The following is a 26,550-nucleotide window of genomic DNA, read 5'->3' on the forward strand; positions in this document are numbered from 1 at the left end:
CCAGACATGTTACAGACATTATCTCATTTAATCCTCACTACACTACCAGGCATTCATTCATTCATTCATTCATTCCTTTATTGAGTGTTCATCTGGCTGGGCACAAGGTTGAACGCTGAGAGTTCAGCATTATTGGCCGACTCTTAGCCTCCTAATTGTGTTACCCTCTACCTCATAGAGAAAATGGAGGATAGGTTCTCAGGTAAATTTATTTGTCCAAGGTCACACAGTATTGGAGCAGCTACAAAACCAAGGTATCGCATTTCAAATCTTTGTCCTCAATTATTAAGCAGCTAGTAGACTTTTATAAGATTTTTTATTGTATGTCATCTTCCTAATTTTTTTCAAACATTTTCCTCTCTCCGTTCCCTGGTTTTCCCCAGTATTGGCCAAAAAACAAATGGTGAGTTATAATCCTAACTGCCAGGCATCTGGGAGACTTCAGGGGTGAGGAGCCAAGACCCAGGAGCATGGGGGAGACATTTTGGAAGAAACAATAACACATACACAAGGTAGATCCTCTGCCAGGGAAACAGATCGTTGTTGTTTTTTTTGTTTTGTTTTGTTTTGACCGCTGCCTTTCTCTACTGCTTCCAAGACGGTTTTGAAGCTGGACAGCTGAAACAGAGAGCCTAGTCTGCCGGCTCCAAAAGTCCGGAACATCTCATTTTATTCTACAGCCCTTCACTCTGTACCCCGGTGCGGTCTCTTCCTGCATTCTGTTACGTGGTTTTCACTTCTTCACCCTTGGTGGATAACCTACATGATTGTTTCAGTTTTACACTACCGCCATATGGACCAAGCGGCCTGATGGCGGGCGACCTTGACAGACATCTGGGTGGGAGGTCCGGGGGAGGGTGGGGCGGTTGGCTCTGGGGATAAAACCTTCAGATGCTGTGAGGAGGCGCCACGGGGAAGTGGCGACAATGGAGTTCCACTCAGCGTCGAGTTTTCTAAAAGATTGACAGTAATCGTACCAACTGCCTTTGCTCTAGCAACTTGTGCGGTCCCGCGAGATACAGACGCTAAGCCAGAGGGCGGAGTCAGAGGCGCCGCTCCGAAAGGGGGATGGGACTATCTATGGCGCAATCATTGCGCGAGATTGAGCCGTGGTCGCCAGGGCCGTTCTTAGATCTCGCGATATTTCGGTCTATTCAGTCTGGAAGTAGTGCAGCTTCTCGCGAGAGCCCGTGCCGAGGGCTCTTGGAGGCCCCGTGTGTTTGTGTGTATATGCGTGTTAGTGAATGTGAGTACGGGGAAGCAGCGGCCGCCATTTCAGAGAGTCCGCGGACGCCGTCGCAGGGTTGAATCCTGAGCTGCCGAAGTCTCCGTCCTGCACTCCCGCGCGGGCTTCTCTAATCCCATTGTTTCTTTTAGATTCGCTCGGGCCTATCCGCCCTCGGAGCCCGAAATTCGGGCTGGGCGTACCGCGGCCCGGGCCTAGAGACTTAACTGTAGCCACAGCGGCGGCGGCAGCAGCAGCCTTTTTTCCGAATACGAGCACCACAGGGGCCCAGAAGCCCGCGCAGGTAAGGCAGTGTGGTTGAGCAGAGTATTGTCAGAGACTTTTTTTGAGGTATGGTTTTTTTTTTTTTTCTGGGTTGAGAACACTCCTTTTAGGCGATCTTTAGCGACGGGGGGGAGAGGGGGGGAGGGCGGCGCAGGTTTTCGAGAAATGGGCCCCGTTTTGACGACCGCGCCCTTCTTTTCCCGGCGGGCATGTCTCAGGGTGTTGGGGTGGCACGAACCCCAGAGAGGTCTCGGGCAGGTGATGGTTACCAGTCCCTTGGAGGCCCGGGCCGGCCCCGACCTCCCAACATGGCGCCAGCCGAACGCAGCCATGGCTCCCAACCCCTCCCAGCCGAGGCAGTTTCCCCAGCTTCTAAAATGGCAGCGCGGGTTTTGCGCGGAAAGAGGCCCTCTCGCTTGAGATTCCCGGGTTCTGCTTTTGGAGCTCATTGCAGACTCTTTAAAGTCGAACATTTACTCGGTTTTCATGTGTTGTGTGTTAGAGGCATTTCAGATTTAATTGCCAAGCCTGGCAAAGTACTTTAATCATGCCTGGGCTTTTGAAAAGGTTGTTCTGAAGCTTTTGTAATATTGGAGTCAGAAATTGAGCAGAATCGAAGGATATTTATTCATAGAATTACCTTATTGTTTCCATAGGCGTTTAGAGAAAATGGCAGACGATATTGATATTGAAGCAATGCTTGAGGCTCCTTACAAGAAGGTGAGAAAAAACATGTTGGTGAGGTTTATATATTTCTTAATTTAGCATTATTCACGAAACTACTGCTGAAATGTAAACTAACCTCCCCGGAGCCCTCTTGATTTATCTTATCAGAGATGCATTACTTATAACTTACAAAAGTAAATATATGCTATTGATGTAATAATATTGTGCAGTAGTTTCACTTCAGCGTGATGAATAAATGCCCATCTATCTCTCTTTGTAGACTTGCCTAACGATATCTCACCTCTACTCCCATGAATTCACCTTTGATTCCAGTGTGAACTGTCAATCATAAGGTAGTAATTGAGTGACTTATCGCTGTACCGTGGTCCCCTAGGTAAAATGACTCAACTAAGAATTACCAGCTCCAGTTTGGTATAGCAAAAAGGTGAATGTAGTGGTTTGGGAAAATAGCAGGGGTCCAAGAATCACAAAGTATAACCAGTCTGTGGCAAGCAAATCTTGATAAGTCTTACAAGAAGAAATGGGTGAGATTTAAATTTTTTTCTCTATATACATATAAAAAGACTGGTGATATTAAAATTAAGACAGGCAACTGATGATCTGCTGCTCAATTAAATTTACTAAAATTCTTGGATCCCTGAATAGAAGAAAAAAAAAAAATTAAAGCAAAAGAGGCAGTATCACAACCTAGAGTCACTTGATGACTTTTTTACTGTTCTCCATATTGTTTTTCTTATTTTTAATTAGTCCCTGACATATTTCACACTAAAAACTACAAAGGAAGTATTTTGGCTAATAGTCTTTGACCCATTTCAGTATCACAGTAAAAATAAAGTGTCTTTTCATTCTTTCACCAGTTGGTGGTGAAAATAGCAGTGTGCATGCATTATCACTGGTGTCACAAACTGTAAGCTTTGTAAGTTAGCAGTTATACTCCATTAACTCTTGTAATCAAACTTTAAAATAAACATTGCGCTAAACCTTTTAAAATACATTTGTTTTGGAGTGTGTAGCACGACCATGTGGTACCAATTTGGATGAATTCTTTATAGCTTTAAATACTGTACATAGTTTGTAATGCTTAAGACTCTTGAAGAGTTTTATATTTTAATGTTAAGATTCTTGTGTCTTAGTTTAACATGGATGAAATTCCATGTAAACAGGTATGGAAGTAGGAAATGTTTAGGTTGGACTGGTGGATTATTAATTGACTTTCTTGGGTTCTTGAGAGTCAACATTACTAAAGCAGTGTGAATCCCTGTTTGCTTCAGGGCGAGATGTGTGACAGAGGTGGCATCAAGCTCTTACAGTCCCAACCCTCCAACGGAAATGGGCGAAGATCTCAGGAATGGCATCGGTCACAGGAAATCGATAGTGGCTGGCTGCTAGCATGGCCACTTGGGGCTTAGGCAGAAATAGAGCCATGGTACTGACGAAAGGGACCATAGAACATGGAATAAAACTCAAACAGGACTTCATTCGTGTCTTAAAGAAATTCTGTCTAACTACTTCAACTCTGTAAATCTGGATAACTTAATATCTATCTAAGAAAGTAAAATGTAATATGTTAATATGTATTTTTTTATTTATGTGTCTTGATTTAATTGTAAGCAACAAAGTGGTTAAACACATACCCATCTAAATTTTTTTATAGCCTTCCATGTTAAAATATGAATAAGTAATTAGTTTTAAAATTGTTTTGTATTTTCTTATTCCTATTCCCTTTACCCTTTGACAACTTGAAATGTTACCACTTCGTCCTCATGATGTTCTTCTATCAACCCTGCTTAGGATGAGAACAAGTTGAGCAGTGCTAATGGCCATGAAGAACGTAGCAAAAAGTAAGTTTTAAGAAGGGACCTGGGGTGGGGGAACTTGATGTATTTGGGATCTTATTAAAGTTTTGTTCCTCTGGATGAAGCATCAAACTAAGATTCTCTTCAGAAGCTTTTCTTTCCTCTTTTAGAAAAGTGGTTCTTTATCTTTTGGGATGAGAAACTATTTGAGGATATAAAAGTGTTTTTCCTTAGGTTTTAGGATATGGTTTCAGGGACATTTTGGACACCTTCCCCTCCAAGTACATCCATGACAGTTTGGATGAGAGTTTTATCTTTTGTCTTAATGTTTATTGATGTTACAAATTATACTAAAATATCCACTGAAGATGGATTAAGAAGAAGAAGAAAAAGGAATAAATAATCAGGCCAGGGAAAGGATTGTTCGGTATAAATTATTGATTCAGAGCTATGAATTATTTAAGATCCTTGCTGATCAAAGGCCCTTTTTGTCCTAATGCTATAGCATACTTAAGTACTTATGTTGTTCTTACATAGCTTTTGTTGTCTTAAACTTTCTAAACCCAATTGGAATTTATTAGTAAGAATGGGGAGTTCTTAAAAATCGAGGGATACAATTTATTTGAATTAATGAGTAACCCAAAATAGTAACTTAGTGCTACATAATAAACAGTAGACAAAATTCTAAGTAACAGCATAAATTAAATCTACTTTATAAGGTTGGATACTATTCTTGGAGTTTCCTTTTAGTTCTAAGATTAGTGATGTTACAATAATTAAGTTGTTTTGTTAACCTATATTTGTAATGTATTAAACTATTTTATCATGTTCCTGAGCTCTTAATACTTAATGAAAAATGATGGTAAATACTCCTAGGTTATTTTTTTGCTCTTTTCCCCTAAAAATTGAAAATGTTTTTTATAATACACTACTTCAACATTTTCACAACAACTTCGTTAGGTGTAGGTTGATATAATTTCATAAAAAGATTTTTAAAAATTGTCAGAAGGGATTATTCAGGCTTTGTTACCCACATTTTTAAAAAAGTATAATCATCTCAAGATAATGTAGTAGTAATGGTTTAAAAGTAATGTAAAATGTAGTGAATGTCCTACATTTTTTTCTTGTGGGAGTCTGTTAGTTCTTTACTAGCCTATAGATATTAGGTTGGGTTTAGTCTTGACTTATTATATGTGAGGCAATCAACCAATCATGCTGGGTTTAATGTCATCTGGTTTTAGATTTTTAAACTAACTATTTACTAATTAATGGTTCTAATTTGTAATTCTATAATCCAAGAAAATTTAGGAAAGGTGTGATATTCATATATAATGACTGAAATGATCCGTTCTAGGTATCAGGCCTGGTGGGTGAGTAAAACTCATAGTTAAGTATGGAAAGAATGAGGACATACACTGTGGGGCACAGACCTTTGTTTGTACCGTTCTCAGATATCACTCCTTGCTGCTTATACCATCTCCAGTTTTACTTGTTTTCATCCTGCATTTAAGCTCATTAAGGCCACCAGGCTTTTACAAGGATTCAGTGACTGATGCTTAGTGGCCTTTTATCTAACGTAAAAAGTCTTATGAGACTAAATAGAATGGACAGTTTTCTGTAATTGACTATAGGGATTTCCCTTTATAAGGGCAAAACTTTCCAAACTACTATCTGATACCTTTTGAAGTGTACAAATTATTTCTCTGTCAGTCTTCTCAGCCTCAATTATGTATAACTGATTAAATAAATGGAGCTCTTATTCAGTCAGGAACTTTCACCACTTTTTAAATGGAATTATCTTTTCAAATTAATTTCAAAGTTACCTAGAAGAAACTGTTGTTTAGCGATGGATATAATATAAAACAAGTAAATGTTTTGTGATTAATTTTTAGTGTAAGTCAACCAAAGGAAGGTGCTACCTTGCATTTTTCATCCTAAAACTTCATTGTCTTATAAGTAATTGAGTGTTGGAATAGTTTTTAAAAATATATATTTTATTGATTTCAGAGAGGAATGGAGAGGGAGAGACAGACAGAAACATCAATGGTGAGAGAGAATCATGAGCTGCCTCCAGCACACCCCCTACTGGGGATTGAGTCCCCAACCCAGACTTGTGCCCTGGACTGGAATCAACCCTGAATGCTTTAGTCCACAGTTAGACACACTATCCACTGAGCCAAACCAGCTAGGGCAGGGTAGTTTTAAGGTAGCAGGAAAATAAACAGCTGAAAATTGAAAGACTAGTAAATGTTTTCTTTAAAAAAAGTAATAATTCTAAAAAAAGCCATGAAAAAAATTGATTCTCAATCCATATACTCATTTGTATTGTAATGGTAAAAGGAACTAAGTTTAATATAACACAAATTGGTTCTAAATTGACCTACTTTGAAAAGAGCTGTATACCCCTGACTTTGGCAAGACATCAGGTACTGGAGCTTGCCTTCATGGGAATGTTAATTCTTAGTGTAATCAGTTTTGCAGTCTAGATCAGCATTCATTCAGTTAAGCTCTTTAGGAATTAGTGAAAAGAAAAGAAAAAGAGGGGGGATAACAATAAAATGACACAGTTGAAATATATTGGCTACTGTGGTGTGGATTATCTAAATTTTGGAATAAATGACTTTTCTATTTTTTTCTTATTTTCCAGAGTACTTTGCATTTAAAATTTAGATCTTCTTACATGGAAGAGGTCAAATCCAGTTATAGCAAAACACCTTTACAGCAGAGGCCATATAACCAAAAAGTCCAAAGGCCCAGCCCAGTGGACCATTTACTTCAATGATGTTCAGTACAAAATTCCACTGCCACTAAAGACTTTGGAAAGTCCCATTAAGTTGTAACAGGATTTGACTATTAGTATGGATTTTTATAACCCTTCTTTAGTTAACTTAATATTCTGCAATTTGTTATAGAGAAGTATACTGCTTTCTTACATCCTTAAATATTTGTCTGGGCTTTTATGCAGAGAAATGTATATCTTGAATGTTTTAATCAGGTTCCTGTCATTTTACCTATCTGGGGTTGCCTTCAGATGTGGGTGGGGACTCATTAAAAGTCCTAGGAAGACCTTAAGTTGAAATTAGCTCTCCAATATTTGAGTGTTTCCTTTGATAAAATAAGTTTTGAGTCTAAAAAGAGGTAAATATGTTTGCTGCCTCTACTATGGGCTATATACGAGCAGAGCAAAACTTTGTCTTATTTGTGGAAGATTGAGTTACTTTTTACTTTGTCCTCTAATTGATTATATTTAGGACTTATATAGCTATTGCACAGACTTATTAAAAGATAGTGTCAGGTTTTTCAGGCAACAGAGTTGGAATGTTCTCTGTTGCCCTTCTGGGCATTGCTTTGATGACTTCTATATAAATAATGAGTGTAGCCTAATTTTCTGTCATGTGCTACCTAGCATATACATTTCTGACAGTCAGGTGGATTATCTTGAAATTTTAGACAAAAGTTTCTGCCTCCTTGGAAAGCTCTACATCTCCTTGTGATTGGAGTGTGGGTTTCAAGATTCCAGAAGGTGGGTGTCTTCATTTTCTATTTTCAATGCACTCTAAGATGACCTGCTTACAGGTTCTCTCTGAGGCAGACTTCAATGCTCTTGTGCTAATTTTGCTTTGATAAGGACTAAATTTCCAAATGATGTAGATTTGTCAAAATGTTCCATCTTTTAGCCACTAGAAATTGACCTTTTAGTGCAATAAGTTATTTTGAAATGTCTTTCAATTTATACTGAAATATCTGAAGGCACCTCTAAAATTTGGGTGATGGCACACTGAAGAATACAGAAATGAACAGGAAGATATTACTGACTGGCTTTTTACCTTTCAGAGTTTAATTTTTTAAGGAGATATATATGGAGAGATGTTGATTGTTGTTTGTTGCACCCCTCAGGCTTGTATAAACTGGCATAAAAATGGCATATTCCATATTCCGGTATACTCACAACTTTCAAAAGAAAGTATCTGAAATGGTTACAATAAAGTCTAGGAGTGTCAGAATACATTTTACTGCAATAGTTTGTCCTTTGTCATTCCTATAATTTTGCTCATAAAAAACAAAATACTGATGTTTGCATGGCTGTTGAAAGAATTTAAATTTAAATTGGGTCAAAAATGGCTTAAGGAAAATGAATATACTTAATGAAAAATTATATATGTGGTCCAGTATTAATACTTAACTATTAACGTATTCTATTATAACTGTATCCTGTGAATTACAGTAATACATGTTGGCCAGTTAGAAGATGAAGTTTTTACTTAAAAGTTCAAGTTTTGATCTCTATCTGTTGATAAGACCTTTTTCTTGTTAGAGCTGTAGCTGACTCTCAGGAATAGTCCCTGCTCCCTCAAATGATTCTTTGTCAACTGACTGCTGAATTTCAGTAGTAGAAAGAAAAGGGTGGGTGTTTATCTTACCTAGAAATTATTTTTCCATAAGTATGATTATGTATCATTGTATCATATGATAGTAAAACAAAATTTACAAAAATATTTTAAATTTCTGACCATAAAAGGCAGTATATTTTGGCAGATTTTAAACCAACAATATAATGATGACTTTTTTCTTCTCAGGAGGAAAAAAAGCAAGAGCAGAAGTCGTAGTCATGAACGAAAAAGAAGCAAAAGTAAGGAACGGAAGCGAAGCAGAGATAGAGAAAGGAAAAAGAGCAAAAGCCGTGAAAGGAAGCGAAGTAGAAGCAAAGAAAGGAGACGGAGCCGCTCAAGAAGTCGAGATCGCAGATTCAGAGGCCGCTACCGAAGTCCTTAGTATGTAACTATATTTTATGATGGTTTGAGAGTCATTTGCTGGGTATCCAGATAGCAATTTAATCTGAGTGATTTGAACTGTGAAACTTTACATTTCAGTGTATTTCATTAAATAAGGATATTGGCATAGAAGGACTAGTAAAGTGGAAAACTGTGGACAAATACATCTGTTTTACTCTAGGCATACAGATTATTATTTTGATGTTCTATATTAAAATATTTTAAAACTGTATGCCCAGTCCAAAGTAAAGCATTAGAATGCTTTAAAAATTTTTTTTGATATGTAATGCCAAATACATGGTATGTAAACATTAACTGAACATAAATTTATTTAAAAGTTTAAAGCTCTGATGGATGTAAGTTAAAATAGTCAAGTATGTAATTCGTTAACAGTAATCTTATCTGTGTGGCTGTTTACAGCTGAAATGATAGACCCTTTGTGAATTTGGTAGATGCTCCTGGATAATGATGATTTTGGGGGCTCATCACATTGTATTTAAGGTTGGGTTTTTTGGTTTTTTTTGTTTTGTTTTTTAAATAAAGCACTAAATGTGCTTTGAAGATTAAATAGCTAAGAAAAGTTGGATGTGGCTATTTAAGGAGCAAAGTTTCAATATAGTCATTAAAAACACCTCAACTAAATACCTGGTAAGAGTCTGTCTACACATAACTTTTAAACAGTCATTAGTGCCTTTCCCTTACTTAATAAACATACCATTATAAACTGGGGTATGTTAAAATGAAAAACTATTAATGAACATTGAAGAGAATGTAAATAAAGCACCCATCATACTGCTGTTCATGAAATGTTTTGGTGTTTGAAGCCATTAAAGTTAGTATCACTTTGAGTTCTGATTCTGGTTCTTAAATCTTAAAATAAAAATAATTGAATTCTTTGTTTTTTTAACTTCCTCCTAGCTACTTTATAAAGTGCTTAAAGGTTCTGCCATGTTTTTAATTCTAAATGCTCTATTAGAAAATATTTTGCTTTTTGTCCAACTTCTCAGTCTACTGCATTCTTTTTTAATTTTTAACCAAAATGAACTAAATAGGAGGAAAAAGGATTACATTAAATTGAATACTATATTTTCTCTGTTCAGTAATAAATGCTCGAAGTCAGCCTATGATCGTGGTCTGACTTAAAAATTAGTTCTTACATTTGGCTTCAGGTGATTTTTAACTGGAGGCAAAAATTGGGACTTTTAAAATTAAGGGAAAAGAAAGTATACATTCTTTGAACTTTTAATTTATTCAGAAAATGTATATTATCAGTATTAGCATGAATTGCAAAGGTTTAATACAAAATTTATTTGTAATTGTTTGAGTGTTGTTAAGTACATATGTAACTCATGAAAACAAATTCAAATGGTGGGTCACAGACCACTAGATAATTCATTTTGCTACCTTTCTGGAAAAGAATAACAGGATGAGCACTAAGGGACATCTGATTGTCTCTTAAATTTAGTTTATTTTGGTCTCTCAAAATAAAAGACTCCTAAATTGCTGGACCTTTTAAGAGTTATTTTAGAATAGTTGCCTTTTTGATTTTTTTTTTTTAACCTTTAATATGTCAACTCCTCAAAATAGTTTGTTTTTTTGTTTTAAAGAATTAAACTTCCTTCACATCTTTACTATGGAATATTTTGCCACAGGGAAGTGAAGTGTGATGTGCTAGATGTATTTTTATACAATCCCTGAGACTTGAATAAAATGGAATTTTGGAGTTTCATGATTATGTATAGTCTCCTTATTTTTTAAAATAAGTCTCTTAACAATACATGAATTATATGTATGTTCCTGAGGAAGGAAGTGCCGAAATGCACGCCAAATTGTTAATTATAGTATTATCTGGTGTGAGAGAAGTAAGGACTTCTATGTTTTTCTTAAACCTCAGGAATGTGTTCATAAATGTGTAATCTTTTAAAAACTAGACTAAAAATAAGTGAGCATTTTCAGAATTTAAAAATTTTGAGGCTGTAACCTTTGTTCTTTGGCACCTTTCAGTGGTCCAGGATGGATAGCTGTAAGAGCAGTTTGCTTGGGATAGAATTAAAAAGTCTATTTCCTCTTCATAATTGAGGTGGAAAAGAAGCAGCCTAAACAATGTTAAGCTTGCTGGAGAGCACATGAACGTGATCTTAGCAAGACCCTAAACCTGTAACTAGTGTAATTTTGTGTTTCCTTTTTAGCTCCGGACCAAAATTTAACAGTGCCATCCGAGGAAAGATTGGGTTGCCTCATAGCGTCAAATTAAGGTTTTTAAACATACTTCTGAATTGTTTAAATTGTTTTTCAAGGAACTGATGTGGTGTATTTGTTTGGGTAACTTCTGGAACTTTTTAACTTTGCAGCAGACGACGTTCCCGAAGCAAAAGTCCATTCAGAAAAGACAAGAGCCCCGTGAGGTAGCTGTTGTCACTATTTATTTCTTTAGAACGTTTTGCTTTTATACAGCTTTTGTAATTTATACTATTGCTAAAGTTAGTGACATTAAGTAAATTGGACCATATTAAATGTCCTTTTGTAGCATTAGTACTGTTAAATGTATTTGTAAATTTTTAACAGCTTTCCTTCTAATTTCATATAAATAATCTTAACCAAGTTGACTGGTTTTTAAATAGTCTTTGGTTTTTGCATGTTTCTATAGGTTATTTTCCTTTTAAATATAAGACTTACCTGTCCAATTTACCATTCTGTTCAAGCAATGTTTTATTATATCCGCAGCATTATATTGATAGTATTGTTCTTTACTGATGTTCTGCCTTCCCTTAAAGGGGGCCTTTATTTATTTATTATTTTATTTTTTTAATAGAATTCAGAAAGGGAGAGAGAGAGAGATAAACATCAGTGAAGAGAGAATCATTAATTGCCTTCTGCATACCCCACGCTGGGGATCATGTCTGCAACCTGTGCATGTTCCCTGACTGGAACTGAACCATGACTTCCTGGTTCACAGGTGAATGTTCTACCACTGAGCCACGCTGACTAAGCTTAGAGGAAACTTTTAACCTTGTGTTTATCCTATTTCTTGGTATATTCTAATTATTCCAGGATTTGGTAAAAACCTCAATTTTCAAAGCTCTTGCAGTTATTGACCAGTTTAACTCTAATATTTTATTTTCTTTCTAAAAATTCCCTTTCAATTATCTTATCTGGATCTAGTCGAGCTTTGTATCTCTGTTTTTAAGAAATTATATTTTCTTGATTTTTTTTTTTTTAATAGAGGAAGGGAGAGAGATAGTTAAAAACATCAATGAGAGAGAAATATTGATCAGCGACCTCCTGCACTCCCCCTACTGGGTATGTGCCTGCAACCAAAGTACACCCCCTACTGGGACCCTTCAGTTTGTAGGCCAAAGCTATCCACTGAGCCAAACTAGTTTCGGCAGAATTAAATAGTTTTTGTCATTTCAGGTTCTACTTTCAAATTTATCTTTTGTGATTATCAAATTTAATTTCGCTTAATGACTTATGGTTTTGTTGTGAGAAATCATCCTTTCTACTAACTTAAGACCAGTCTGATATGTGGCTGATTGGGGTTATATACTGTTACTGTTTGTTTATAAATGTTCAGTAGTCTGTTGACCTTGTATTATCCTGGAGAAATTACCATTTTTAAGATTGAGAAGCCAGTGGATTTTTTACCTAATCAGGCTTGGGAATAGTAGCAACCTAGTTCTATAAAGTTTATTTTGTTTACTGAAAATGCACTTTAACAAGAATTGCTATCTTTCTTACTCCTCTTAGGGAACCTATTGATAATCTAACTCCTGAGGAAAGAGATGCAAGGACGGTTTTCTGCATGCAGCTGGCAGCAAGAATTCGGCCAAGGGATCTGGAAGAGTTTTTTTCTACAGTAGGAAAGGTAATCTTAGCCTATTTAGGATGATCATATAAGTGGAAATTGCAAAAATTTCAATAATTGTCAGTATGACAAATAAAATAGAAGACATCTAAATACCAAACCTTGCCGAAGTCGGTTTGGCTCAGTGGTAGAGCATCAGTCTGCGGACTGAAAGGTCCCAGGTTCGATTCCGGTCAAGGGCATGTACCTTGGTTGCGGGCACATCCCCGGTAAGGGGATATGCAAGAGGCAGCTGGTCGATGTTTCTCTCTCATCGACGTTTCTACTCTCTATCTGTCAACCTTCCTCTCTGTAAAAAATCAATAAAATGTATTTTAAAAATGAAAATAAATAAACACCAAACCTTTTGATTTAGTAGAATTTAATTACAGAATCCATTTTTTGTAACATTTCTATTTTAACCTCACTTGCAAGTTAATAAATATTGGAGATGATAAAGGTTACCACATTTATCCAAAAAAAGGAGAAGTGAGCCCACAAATGTACATATCTCTAAAATTTTTAATAGTTTACAACTTTGCTTTATCATTAACATGCTTTTAAAAAAATTATTTATAATGACTTATACTGGATGATTCCACAAACAACCTTGTGTTTTCCTTTTAGGTTCGAGATGTGAGGATGATTTCTGATAGAAATTCAAGACGGTCCAAGGGAATTGCTTATGTGGAGTTTGTCGATGTTAGCTCAGTGCCTCTAGCAATAGGATTAACTGGCCAACGTGTTTTAGGAGTGCCAATCATAGTACAGGCATCACAGGTAATTTTTTTTTCTTGCTTTAGATTTTGATCATTGATAGTAATGGAAACCTGCTTTTGGCTTAGTGTTGTGCTGTAATGTTTTGTGCCTTAAGGTGTGAATACCTATTTCATAAAAGACTTGAGAACTTGATCTAGAATTTTATTGATTTGTAATAGTCTCTGTTGTTTATTAAGCAACCACGAACTTGTTTTTCCCTTGCAATTTGTCAAATTGAACAATTTTGACTTTTTATTTAGAGTACATTTATTAAAATTGGGGTTAGAATACAAGAAGCAACAGAAGAGAGCCTAGGCAGACCTGCTTTGACTCACTAAATCGTTAGAGAAAAGGGGGCCTTGGAGACAGATTTATGGCTTTAGACCAGGAGAACTGGCTGCTCATTGCTGCCCTGGTTGCAAGAGTTTAGGAGATGCATGCCTATAAGGTATGAAAAGGTGAGGAGAGAGAGACATCGTAAGCTCCCAGGAGAGCACGCTAATTTTGACATTTAAAAAACAACATTTTCTGTCCTGGCTGGGTAGCTCACTGGATAGTGTTAGCCAGTGAACCACAGAGAATTAAAAACAATTCTTGGTGAGAATAACAAACAAAAAAATTAACATTTTCAGGAGATTTTACTTCATGTCAAGAGTAGTTTGGCCCTGGCTGGCTAGCTCATTTGGTAAAAAGCATCATCCTGATAATGCCAAGGTTGCAGGTTTGATCAGGACACATAATAACAATCAACCAATGCCCTAGCCGTTTTCTCATTGGATAGAACTTTGGCCCATGGACTGAAGGATCTTGGGTGTTATTCCCGTCACATACCTTGTACCTTGGTTGCAGGTTCAATCCCTCCTACAAGGTGCCACATGCAGGAGGCAACCAATTGATGTTTCTCACATCAATGGTCCTCTTTCTGTTCCCACCCCTTCCACTCAAGGCAAAAACATTAAACAAACAAATGCATAAATAAATGGAACAATAAATTGTTTCTCTTTTACTCTTCCTTTATTCCCTCTCCCTTACTTTCTCTAAAATCAATAACTTTTTAAAAAGTAGTTTTTGAATAGCCATCATTTCTAGTATTTCTTTAAAATAAGGTATTTCAACCCTCACCAGTTTAGCTCAGTGGATAGAGCGTTGGCTTGTGGACTCAAGGGCCCCAGGTTTATTTCTGGCCAGGGGCATGTACCTTGGTTGCTGGCACATAGTAGGGATTTTGCTGGAGGCAGCTGATTGCTGCTTCGCTCCCATCGATGTTTATCCCTCTCCCTCACTGTAAAAAAATCAATAGAATGTATTTTAAAATAAAATAAGGTATTTCAAGCTAATTTAAAATATCTTGTAGCCCTAGCTGATTTGGCTGAATGGATAGAGACCTGTGGACTGAAGGGTTTTTGGTCCTGTTGCTATCAAGGGTACATGCCCAGGGTTTTTAGACTTGATCCCCAGGGTGGGATATGGAGGCAGCCAATCATTAATTCTCATCATTGATGTTTCTATCTTTTTCCTCTCCCTCTCTGAAATCAGTAAAAATATTAAAAAAGAGTATCTTCTAAAATAGTCCAAATTAATTTAAGAATATCTTTGCTGAAGCCGGTTTGGCTTAGTGGATAGAGTCTGTGGGCTGAAGGGTCCCAGGTTCGATTCCGGTTGGGGGCATGTACCCTGATTGCCGGCATATCCCTGGTGGTGGGTGTGCAGGAGGCAGCTGGTCGATGTTTCTTATGGATGCTTCTGGCTCTCCCTCTCCCTTCCTCTCTGTAAAAAAAATTAATGAAATATATTTTTTTCAAAGAAAAAAGAGCCGAAACCGTTTGGCTCAGTGGATAGAGCGTTGGCCTGTGGACTAAAGGGTCCCAGGTTTGACTCCCATCAAGGGCATGTACCTTGTGCAAGAAGCAGCTGATCGGTGATTCTCTCTCATCAATGTTTCTAACTCTCTATCCCTCTCTCTTTCTCTCTGTAAAAAAATTAATAAAATATATTTAAAAAGAAAGAAATAAGTTTTAAGATACTCTAAACTGTAATATAATTCCTCTATGCTGATTCTTTACAAAATTGGAAATAAATATTTTAGTGCATTTAGACAAGGAGAAATTGGGATGTATCAATATCTACACTAATAAAAGAGAAAAGATGCAAATCTGTGTACCTTTGTGACTACTACCATCCAATCCAGTGAGTGAATATGCAAATTAGCCCAACAAAGATAGCAGGTTAATTTGCACACGCTGAGTGGCAGTGAATGCTTGTGTGTCAGCCTACTCAGCTGCTCCGAGTCTGGGCAGCCTGGGAAAGCGGAAAGGCAGCTCTGGCAGCCAATCAAATCAAACCATTCTTGCAGGAATGTTTGTGCATCGGGCCTCTATAACTTATATAATTTGAAAGTATGCATTAGGATTCAACATCTAAATAGACATGTTGGTAGGTTTTCAAATTACTGATTTAATATGCCATAACCCCTAAATTATTTGGTTCTTTCATCAGACTCATATAAGGTATAAATAAGCTTTGTAACCAAATCAGATTTGAAATTCCAGTTTCATTGCTAACAAATCTAAGCAACCATAATCAAATTACTTGCTTTATGACCTGTAAAAGGTGATAATGTCCTAGTTAATATTTTGGGAGTTCTTAATGTTGGGTATTTATCACTTGATTGTATGTTAACAATAGAAAAGTAATTGGTCTGTTCTTTTCCTCTGATGGAGGAGTTCAAATATACTAATAGTTTATAGGTTCACCTGACAACCAGGGCTCAGAAGCATCAAATGAGGTTTGAATTTACTTAACTTTAACCTTTTTTTTCTCCTATACTACTCAAAGTACGCCATTTTTTAATGATAGTCACTTGGGAAAAAATGTCATGATTGAATGGTTTGATTTGATTTATAATGTACATTTTTACTTAATCTAATTTGTAGGCAGAAAAAAACAGAGCCGCAGCAATGGCAAACAATCTACAAAAGGGAAGTGCTGGACCTATGAGGCTTTATGTGGGCTCGTTACACTTCAACATAACTGAAGATATGCTGCGGGGGATCTTTGAGCCTTTTGGAAGGGTAAGTTCCATTTCTTGAACCAATAAATTTCAATAGGCTCTTGATCCAAGTGTAACTATAATAATTTTTGTATATCTACTTTGTTGTTCTATAAAAATTAAGATGGGGAGGGTGATTCTGCAAGGTTTTTGTGATAATTTCAATTAATCTTCAGGATTGTGACAATCCTTGATATCTTCCTTTTCCCTGTAAGAAGATACCGTGTGAAGTTAGATATTTTATTAATACGTTGTTATTCAAAACCCTTGGTTCTTTTGAATGCTTTTCTTCCTCGATATGTAGAGAAGTTTCTCTACTAAATTAAAGTATAATTATATTTTCTGTTTATGTCCAGTGGGTCCTCATTTTGGAAAAGACATTTTATTGCAGAATAAATATTAACAGTAGGTTGTTTTTTGGTTTACAAGATTCATTTTGTGCCCGTGAATAAAAATCTTGGTTCCTGCTAAACCTTACCAACTAGCAATGTTCATTGCTCTTGAATGTATATTTTTTTGCTTTCTTTCATTACCCCATTTTAACCCTTTGTTAAACTGTTTTAATTCAATAGTGGTAAACATAGGGGTGTTGAAATTGTGAATGCTTTGTGTATTGGAAATATACACAAGTCATAAAGGCATGGGTTGATCAATCATAAAATGAATTTCCTGAGTCCACTAGAACCTGAGTAAATTGATAGGCATGCTGTATCTTATTTTTTCATGCTTTGTTTGTTTTTGACAGCTTTATTTTGGGGTATGATAAAATTCACAAACCACACAATGCACCCATTTAAAGTAAACAATTGCTTTTTATTATATTTACAGAGTTGCATAATCATCACTAAGTCCAATGTTCTTTTTAAATAATTCCAACACTTTGGGCAATTTATTTTTTTATGGTTTTGGCATATGGAAAGGAAATAAAAATGTTTTCATTTCTAACATCTGACTGTATTTTACAAAGAACTTTTTATTTTTTGTTACTTGTTTTTGAGGCAAAAAATTAATATTCTTGAAATATTTTTTAGCTCCCTGGTACATGACTTCTTGCTTGGGAACTTGCTACCCTTACAGAAGATTTTAGGGGTGGGGTAATTCGGGTTGTGGTATGTTTTCATTTGTTATTTAGGGAAGAGAGAGAGATTATTCAGTCATGTTTCAAGGAAAAACATTTTACCCCCCTACTTTTTACTTAGTAATAATTATGTTTTTTATTTCTAGATTGAAAGTATCCAGCTCATGATGGATAGTGAAACAGGTCGATCCAAGGGATACGGATTTATTACGGTAAATAAATAACATTACAACTTAAATGTTTTTTGTTTAAGCAGTATAGTAAAACTTCATTAGTTATTGTTAGTGGAGAATTGGACCATGGTTTAAATTAGCACAATGTCATATAGCCATATTTTAGTAGCAGTATGTATCTACCAAATGTGAAATTTTAACCAGTTTACTATTATCCTTCCTGCATTTGGTCATTTTTCTTAGCCAGCTGTTCTTATAATTAAAGTCTTCAACTCCTTTAATTTTTGACTCTTGTTTGACACATTTTAAAAAAAATATATATATATTATTGATTTTTCACAGAGAGGGATAGAGAGCTAGTAACATCGATGAGAGAGAAGCATTGATCAGTTGCCTTGATCAGTTCAATGCCTTAATCAGAATTGAACCTGGGACCCTTCATTCCGCAGGCCGACGCTCTATCCACTGAGCCAAACTGGTTTCGGCTATTTGACACATTTTTGTCTGTTGAATGAGGTCTGTTGGGATTTCATTTTACTTAAAATCCTTTTTATATCTATGTATCTTATCACAATGATGAGGAATGAGTTGTGTTTCTGACTAACCATTACAGCCCAGTCCATGATTTTTTTTTTTAATATATTTTATTGATTTTTTTACAGAGAGGAAGGGAGAGAGATAGAGAGCTAGAAACGTCGATAGAGAAACATTGACCAGCCGCCTCTTGCACACCCCCTACTGGGGATGTGCCCGTAACCAACGTACATGCCCCTGACTGGAAATGAACCTGGGACCCCTCAGTCCACAGACTGACGCTCTACCACTGAGCCAAACCAGTTTCGGCCCAGTCCATGATTTTAAAAGAACCACATATCCTTGCCAAGGATTAAAAAAAAAAAACCCGCAACCAAGGCACATGCCCTTGACCGGAATCAGTCCCCAAGCCGACGCTCTATCCACTGAGCCAAACCGGTCTCGGCACTTACGCTTTTTTATGATTCATTGACTGCTTTTATATGTTCCCTGACTAGAAATTGAACCCAAAACCTTGACATATGAGAATGATGCTCTAACCAACCGAGTTACCTGGCCAGGGCCAGAAATTCTTTTAAATAATCTGATAAAAAATTGAACTACGGAATTCATGGGAATATGTTCCTTTCTGTCATTAAAGTAAAACCAGAGGGTATGAATTAGAATTTTTCTGCATTTGCAACCTGGAATTAAGAATATTCATGATTTAATTGGCAAGAAAATTTGACTCAGCACTTTGTATTAAAAATAATATCTGGTCCTACCAGACTCAATGGTTGGAGTGTCCACCCATGGACTAAAGGGTCCCAGATTGATTCTGGGGTGGGGGTGTCAGAGGCTCCAATTGATGTGTCATGGGAGAAATGGGCTCAGGGAACAAGTTACAGAGATAAAAGAAAGGCCCTTGGAGCTTAGGGAAAAGGGGGGTAAGGAGGAGGAAGGGGTGGGAAAGGTGCTGGCATGCTTTCAAGAGGGAGTCCCTAGTTTGTTTTATTTATTTATTTAAATGTATTGATTTTGTACAGAGAGGAAGGAAGAGAGGTAGAGAGTTAGAAACATTGATGAGAGAGAGTCATCGATCAGCTGCCTCTTGCACACCCCCTACTGGGGATATACCCGCAACCAAGGTACATGCCCTTGACTGGAATCGAACCCGGGACCTTTCAGTCCCCAAGTCGACTCTGTCCATTGAGCCAAACCGGTTTCGGTTATTTTATTTTTAAGCTTCCTTTCAGGAGCCTATCATTCTCTACTTTTTAAAATATTTTTATTGATTTCAGAGATGAATGGAGAGGGGTAGATAGAAACATTAATGATGGAAAAAGAATCGTTGATTGGCTGCCTCCAATCACACCCCCCACTGGGGGATCAAGCTTGCAACCCTGGCATGTGCCCTGACCAGTAATCAAATCATGACCTCCTGGGTCAGAGGCTGTTGCTCAACCATTTTGTCACATCAGCTGGACCCTATCTAGTCATTTTATGTGTGTGTTGTTTTTTCAAAATATATTTTTATTGATTTACAGAGAGGAAGGGAAAGAGAGAGCTAGAAACGTCAATGAGAAAGAAACCGACCAGCTGCCTCTTGCACACCCCCTACCGGGAATGTGTCTGCAACCAATGTACATGCCCTTGACTGGAATCGAACCTGGGACCTCTAATCTGCAGACCTACGTACTACCACTGAGCCAAACTGGTTTTGGCTATCTAAGTCATTTTAAATCATGTCAGTAATACGGTCTGATTATATTCATTACATTATAGGTTAAAATTTCTTCATCATCTGCCCAGTTGTAATTATTGAATATGGTCGTATGTAATTTCCTATAAAAATAAAAGACTAATTCGCAAATTGGCTGAATTGCAGTATGACAATTCGCTATGACGCATACTGACCACCAGGAGGCAGATGCTTAATGCAGGAGCTGCCTCCTGGTGGTCACTGCACTCCCACAGTGGGAGTGCTTCACAGCCAGAAGCCCAGAGCCAAGGCTGGCAAGAACAGTGGCAGTGGAGGGAACCTCTTCTGCCTCCAGGCAGTCAGACATCCCCCTAGGGCTCCCAGACTGCAAAAGGGTGCGGGTTGGGCTAAGGGACCCCCCTACCCAGTGCAACAATTTCATGTACCAGGACTCTAGTAAACTAATAAATAATCATTTTCTTATCTATGTAAATTAATCTACTGGACTATTTATTTATTTATCTATCTCTCTATTAGTTTTCTGATTCAGAATGTGCCAAGAAGGCTTTGGAACAACTTAATGGATTTGAGCTAGCAGGAAGGCCAATGAAAGTTGGTCACGTTACTGAACGAACTGATGCTTCCAGTGCTAGCTCCTTTTTGGACAGTGATGAACTGGAAAGGACTGGAATTGATTTGGGAACAACTGGTCGTCTTCAGTTAATGGCAAGACTTGCAGAGGGTAAATTTTTTTCCTTTGCCCCCACCCCCAATTTTTTTTATTTTTTATTATTTTTTTTAGTGTTAATGATTTAGTATGATTATGATAATGAGAAAGGTATCTAGACCAGTGGTCTGCAAACTGCAGCTTGCGAGCCACATGCGGCTCTTTGTCCCGTGGAGATTTTAGCAAAGGCCAGCTTAGGAGGACCCTAATTAAGTTAACAATCTATATAGTTTAATTATAAAAATTTGGCTCTCAAAAGAAATTTCAATCAGTTGTTGATATTTGGCTCTGTTGACTAATGAGTTTGCCGACTACTGATCGAGACTAATAAATGGAAAGTGATTTATTTTGGAATTGATGTTCTCCTTGTGCAGCACATATATTTAATTTCATAGATTAAGCTCCTCACCTTAAAGTTCTAATGGAATCTACTTTATGGTGGTGCATTTTTGAGTACCACAGTGCATGCTACAGGATTCCTTATGCTTTTTATAAAAATAACATTCTCAAACTTAATAAAGTTAGTTGTAGCTCTTACACTAATACGCTGCTTGTCATGTTTATTATTGGAGTGACTTTGGTAGTAAAGACTCAGAAGACTGGATTTTTCTGCTCTTAACATATTAATGACTTTAAGACCTATGCTTTTCCAGGTACAGGTTTGCAGATCCCACCAGCAGCACAGCAAGCTCTACAAATGAGTGGCTCCTTGGCATTTGGTGCTGTGGCAGGTAGGAATTGAATCTTTTCTAATTTGAAATCATTGTTTTTTCACCTAATTCGAAAATTTGCCAAATTTTTGTATTTAAAAGGACTTACTGAGAATTCAATTCATCAAGTACTTATAGCCAATAAATTCCCATAAGGAAATGGAGATAGAGGACAGAATTATTTACTAATCATAATAAACTATTAGGATATTATATTTAATCCTTCACACCAATTTTAGTTTAGATTGCTATAAGCCATAGAGACCAAAACGTTTATATTGCTTTACGGAACAAAATGTTTCTTTGTAATATTTAAGTTCAGAAAACTACCAGAGGGCTTTACTGAAGTGATTACAGTATCAAGAGCACTCAGTAAATTGCCCAGTAAAGTTCTTTCCTAAATAGTACACATTATTTTGAGATCTTAAGTTAGGGAATTAAGTTCTTGGAGAGGACAGAAAGGGAGGAGAGTATTGGCAGTTTATTATAATCCTCCTATATAATAAAAGGCTAATATGCAAAATGGCTCAGAAGGACCAGTCACTATGATGTGCACTGACCACCCACAGGGGGAGTGCTCTCAGTCAGAACTGGGCTCATAGCTGGTGAGCTTAGCAGAGGTGGCAGAACATCTGCCTCTGTCAGCGCTAAGGATGTCTGACTGCTGGCTTAGGCCTAAGCCGTCAGTCAAGACATCCCCTGAGGGTTCCCTGACTGCCAGAGGTGCAGGCCTGGCTGTGGGACACCTCCTTCGCCCCTTACCCCCCGCCCCCCCCCCCCCCCCATGAAACACATGGTCTTCCTCTCTTAGATGGCCTAACTTAATAACGTGGATTTGTCTTTATATACCTTGGTATTAGTGCATATCTACAAGTTAGGATAACATTTAATTTTGAAATGTTGACAACTTGTGGGGTTTTTTTTGTATATATCAAAACTATTTGTATTGTGAAGCCTGCATGACAGGAAATACTTTATCCCAAGAAAGTACGCAATTTATATTATGAATTGGTCCTTTTACCATGTCTACAAATTGAGGCTGCAATATATAAAAAATGATATATGTACACCTGAAACTAATATAACATTGGATGTCAATTGTTATTGAAAAATAAAAAATTATTTTAAAAAGTAAAGAAAATAATGAATGATGATGGTACTGAATCTATATAAAAAGATCATGTGGTTCCTTGTAAATGGCAAGTTCAATAGCTGATTAATAGAGTATAATTTTCTACTTTTATATTGCTCTTCATTAGTTAGAAGGGGCTTTTCTTTTATTTTCTTCTTTGTTGTTAATTCTCCCCCAAGGGTATTTTTTTCGCATTGATATTTAGAGAGAGTGGAAAGGAGGGAGGGAGCCAGAGAGAGAGCGCAAAGTGAGAAACACTGATGATTGATGTGAGAGAGAGACATCACTTGGTTGTCCCCACCTCAGCTGGGACGAGATAGGGTTGGAACCTGCAACTCAGGTACTTACCCTTGACCTGGAAAATGACAAGGGACACTCTAACCATTGAGTTCACTTGCCAGGCTAGTGTTTTGTGGGTTTTTTATTTTAATGAATATCTAAAAGTACCTTTAGAAAACTGTCTTTAGTTTTCTGTGCTTCCTGTCATATTGAGCAATTTATTTTGAAATCTGATAGTTATTCTGTAAAATTTCTGACAAAACCATGCCAATTGTAACCTTATAAGATTAAAAAAAGATTAAAAATCAGCCAAAACCGGTTTGGCTCAGTGGATAGAGCGTTGGTCTGCGGACCGAAAGGTCCTGGGTTCGATTCCGGTCAAGGGCACGTACCTGGGTTGCGGGCACATCCCCGGTGGGGGTGTGCAAGAGGCAGCTGGTCGATGTTTCTCATCGACATTTCTAAATATCCCTCTCAATTCCTCTCTTTGTAAAATCAATAAAATATATATTTTTAAAAAGATTAAAAATCAGAACAATTACTCCAATTATTTATTTTTACTTTTAAAATACATTTTTATTGATTTCAGAGAAGGGAGAGATAGAAATATCAATGATGAGAGAGAATCATTGATTTGCTTCCTCCTACATGCCATTATTGGGGGATCAAGCCCACAACCCAGGCATGTGACCTTCACCAGAATCAAACCTAGGACACTTCATTCCACAGGCTGACACTCTATCCACTGACTCAAACCAGCTAGAGCTATTTTGACATTTTAAAAAAGCATTAGTAATATAATTTTCAGTGAACAAGTAGTTATAGGAAATCATTTGCTATAAATAATTCCTAGTTTGTGATGTGAAAATTATTTAGTCTGAAGTCCATTCTGGTATTGCTTGCCATTCATTGTTCAGGTCATTCAGTAATTTAGGAAATGTTTGATTGTTCAACATATTTTAGATATTCTCACTAAAGGATAGTGACTTAAATTGTTTCCTGTCTTTGGGAATTTGATGCAGTGACATGATTGATATCTTAACAATCTTAGGTTTATTCTGGATGGTAAATCAAATACATTGATTTAATCTTTTTCAAAACAGTATCTTTACCTAATTGAAGATTTTACAGTCAGCTACATTCTTTCATCCCTTACTGGGAGTTGAGCCCACAACTTAGGCCTGGGAATCAATGGCCCATTTTTTTTTTTCTTTATTAAATTATATTATTGATATTTTACAGAGAGAAAGGGAGAGGGTGAGTTAGAAACATCAAGGAGAGAGAAACATCAATCCAGCTGCCTTCTGCACACTCGCACACTCTTACTGGGGATGTGCCCACAACCAAGGTACATGCCCTTGACCAGAATCGAACCTGGACTCTTCATTCAGTCTATAGGCTGACGCCCTATCCACTGAGCCACACCTGCCAGGGCAATGGTCCACCTTTTGGTGCATGGGATCATACTCAACCAACTGAGCCACTCTGGCCAGACTCCACATGCTTATATTCTGGAAATTTAATAGATTCTAAAATAGAGTTTTTACCTTTATGAAACCAATGCTTTATTTTCTAACTTATAACCAATGACATAAAAAATAATTTGAAGGTTTTTTATGAAAAGAAAACATGATTTTAAATATTCATATCTTATTGTCAGAGTACTTGGTCAGACTTAAAAATAAGTTCTTGGCAACCTCCAAATTAGTTTTGGTGGCTTCATATTCCTCTGGCCATAAACTTGGGATCAGAAAGTCATGTGAAGTATTTATTTTTGAAATTTTTATAGGGATTTATTAACTCTTAAAATAGTATGGATTTCTGATATCTATACATTTTTTCCCATTTTAGGAAAAATAAAAAGACAAATTGTGTTTTAATTTAAAGTTTATTGACAATGTTCCGTTCCTATGGTCATATCTTCAAGTTCCTTCAGTATACACCAGTTATATTTCTTCAACTCCTTGAGATGCCAATTTTGAGCACCTAGGACCCAGGTATACTAATATCCCAATATAACTTGGGCTGCGGATCCTGTTAGTTTTTGCCCAAGTTTTTTGATCATTTTCATGTACTCAGCAAGGAACCCGAATGGCAAAGTGTTGCAGTTGAATTTCACGTTAATGAAAATTGGGTATTAAAGCTAAACAATTTCTATATTGTATATTTCTGAAACTTTTGAACTTTTTTAAAGATAGCTTTTCAACACTGGCATTTTCTTGACTATTCAGATCTGCTGCTGTTTTCACTTCTAGCAGCTTTCTCTTTGCTTTTAGTGTAGAAGTATTAACAATTATATATGGGAAATATATTGATAAAAATTCCTGTTTATTTTTAATGCTGACTAGATGCTTAGATTTTCCTGTATTACATAAATTATGATAAACCCAATTAGATTTCATTCCTGCCTCAATTTCCAGATGAGGTTATAAAACCAGATTTTTAAAAAAATTCATCTTCTCTGCTGGACTAGACTTTTTAATACTAAAAGCACTTCTAAAAAGTATAAAGTTAGAATGGTGTATTTTCCACTGGTGTTGCTCTTACTACTTCAGTTGGTACATTAGTGAAAGTGTTTACAGCTGTTAGATACTATTGCAGGGATCACTATTTTTATAAAAGTTTAAAAGCTTATTCCCACTGTTAGAACAATAAATAGTTGACTATCCCAAGTACTTGGAATTGAATTCTCAAGATCAGGGTTTTCATGTATTTTCTGACCGGTGTGCTTCCCTTTCCCCATTTCCCATTATTCCCATTTGCAGACTAGTGTAGTGGAATGTAATTTAGATGTAGAAGAATACTTAAATAGGAATAAGAAAAGAGAGGCCTAAGTTTCCTAGGACAGGATGAAAGAAGGCCCCCAAAGCCTTGCCAATGAGGAATGGGGAAGGGGGTTTGGCTGCCAGGTTTTACTCTAAGTTCATCTTCACAAACCCTGCTACAGTAGTCCTCTTTTATTAATGCTCTCCTGACATTTACCCTGTTAGTTGAGGCTCTTCATTGTTCCTGCACTGAGCTGTAGAATTCTCTTTTGTTATAGATTTGCAAACAAGACTTTCTCAACAGACTGAAGGTGAGTTGAGCTTTTCATCTGTTTTTAAAATAAATGTAAATATAGCAAGACATAATTCTTTATTATATTCATCATTGTCTTTTATTTTTGGTCCAGTTTTTATCAGAATGACAGCCATATATTTATATTACATTACACACACAGTAAGCTATTTTGCTAATACATGAATGTTTTGGAAGGCCCAAATCCAAACTATTATAATTGCATGGATAAAAAATGAAAATGTTTGTGGTTTTTTAGCTTTAGCTTTCTTAGAAGTATTTTAATAAGCCTTTTAAGCTTATTTTTGTGTAGTGATTGTTAGTTTTACATATAAGTCAGAAAGTGATATTTGTTACTTAGACAAATCTTTCAGAACATAGTTTGTCAACTTAATATGAGATTAGGAAAAACTGGCTCTAACTCCAGTGATTTGTATATGCAGTACCAAACAATGAGAATATTATCCAGAACAAAATTGCATGCACATTTCAGAGATTGAAATAATTTATAAAGTGGGCTATTTTTTCTTGTTTTTAATGTCCATGTTAATATCTGCCATTTAATAGAGCCATTTGATATTGAGCAAATTCAGTATCCATCTTTTTTAGGCTATACTTAAAGTTGTTCAGGGAAATTATTCAATATGAGAAATACCTACCATGTTCCTTGATGGGAATTAAATGTATAGTTTTTCCAGTAAATGAGGCAGCTATATTCAATCCTTTTATTTCTAGCAGATTTTTAAAAGGTGCACTACCGTG

General features: G+C 36.6%; 1 protein-coding gene across 18 annotated transcripts in view; it reads left to right on the plus strand.

Annotated features, from left to right (window-relative positions):
* The first annotated feature begins 1,224 nt into the window (after positions 1–1,224).
* Positions 1,225–26,550, plus strand: part of RBM39 (RNA binding motif protein 39) — a 60,754-nt gene continuing 35,428 nt past the window's right edge. For 4 of the 18 annotated variants that reach the window (XR_006740347.1, XM_045574705.1, XM_036418007.2 and 1 more), the window contains exons 1-13: positions 1,226–1,529; positions 2,167–2,230; positions 3,989–4,038; positions 8,571–8,765; positions 10,955–11,020; positions 11,117–11,170; positions 12,513–12,630; positions 13,237–13,389; positions 16,302–16,439; positions 17,642–17,707; positions 20,421–20,625; positions 21,264–21,341; positions 25,757–25,807. Coding sequence is in view for 17 of the 18 variants with exons in the window: in XM_045574705.1 (XP_045430661.1) it covers positions 2,180–2,230; positions 3,989–4,038; positions 8,571–8,765; positions 10,955–11,020; positions 11,117–11,170; positions 12,513–12,630; positions 13,237–13,389; positions 16,302–16,439; positions 17,642–17,707; positions 20,421–20,625; positions 21,264–21,341; positions 25,757–25,807 (1,225 nt within the window). In the remaining variant the exon portion in view is untranslated. Of the gene's footprint in view, positions 1,530–2,160; positions 2,231–2,456; positions 2,530–3,988; positions 4,043–6,640; positions 7,517–8,570; positions 8,766–10,954; positions 11,021–11,116; positions 11,171–12,512; positions 12,631–13,236; positions 13,390–16,301; positions 16,440–17,641; positions 17,708–20,420; positions 20,626–21,263; positions 21,342–25,756; positions 25,808–26,550 lie in introns of those variants that run through there. The other 14 variants (XM_045574706.1, XM_036418013.2, XM_036418004.2 and 11 more) reach the window with 14 other exon arrangements.

Source organism: Pipistrellus kuhlii, unplaced genomic scaffold, assembly GCF_014108245.1.
Source record: "Pipistrellus kuhlii isolate mPipKuh1 unplaced genomic scaffold, mPipKuh1.p scaffold_m20_p_6, whole genome shotgun sequence".
Lineage (NCBI taxonomy): Eukaryota > Metazoa > Chordata > Mammalia > Chiroptera > Vespertilionidae > Pipistrellus > Pipistrellus kuhlii.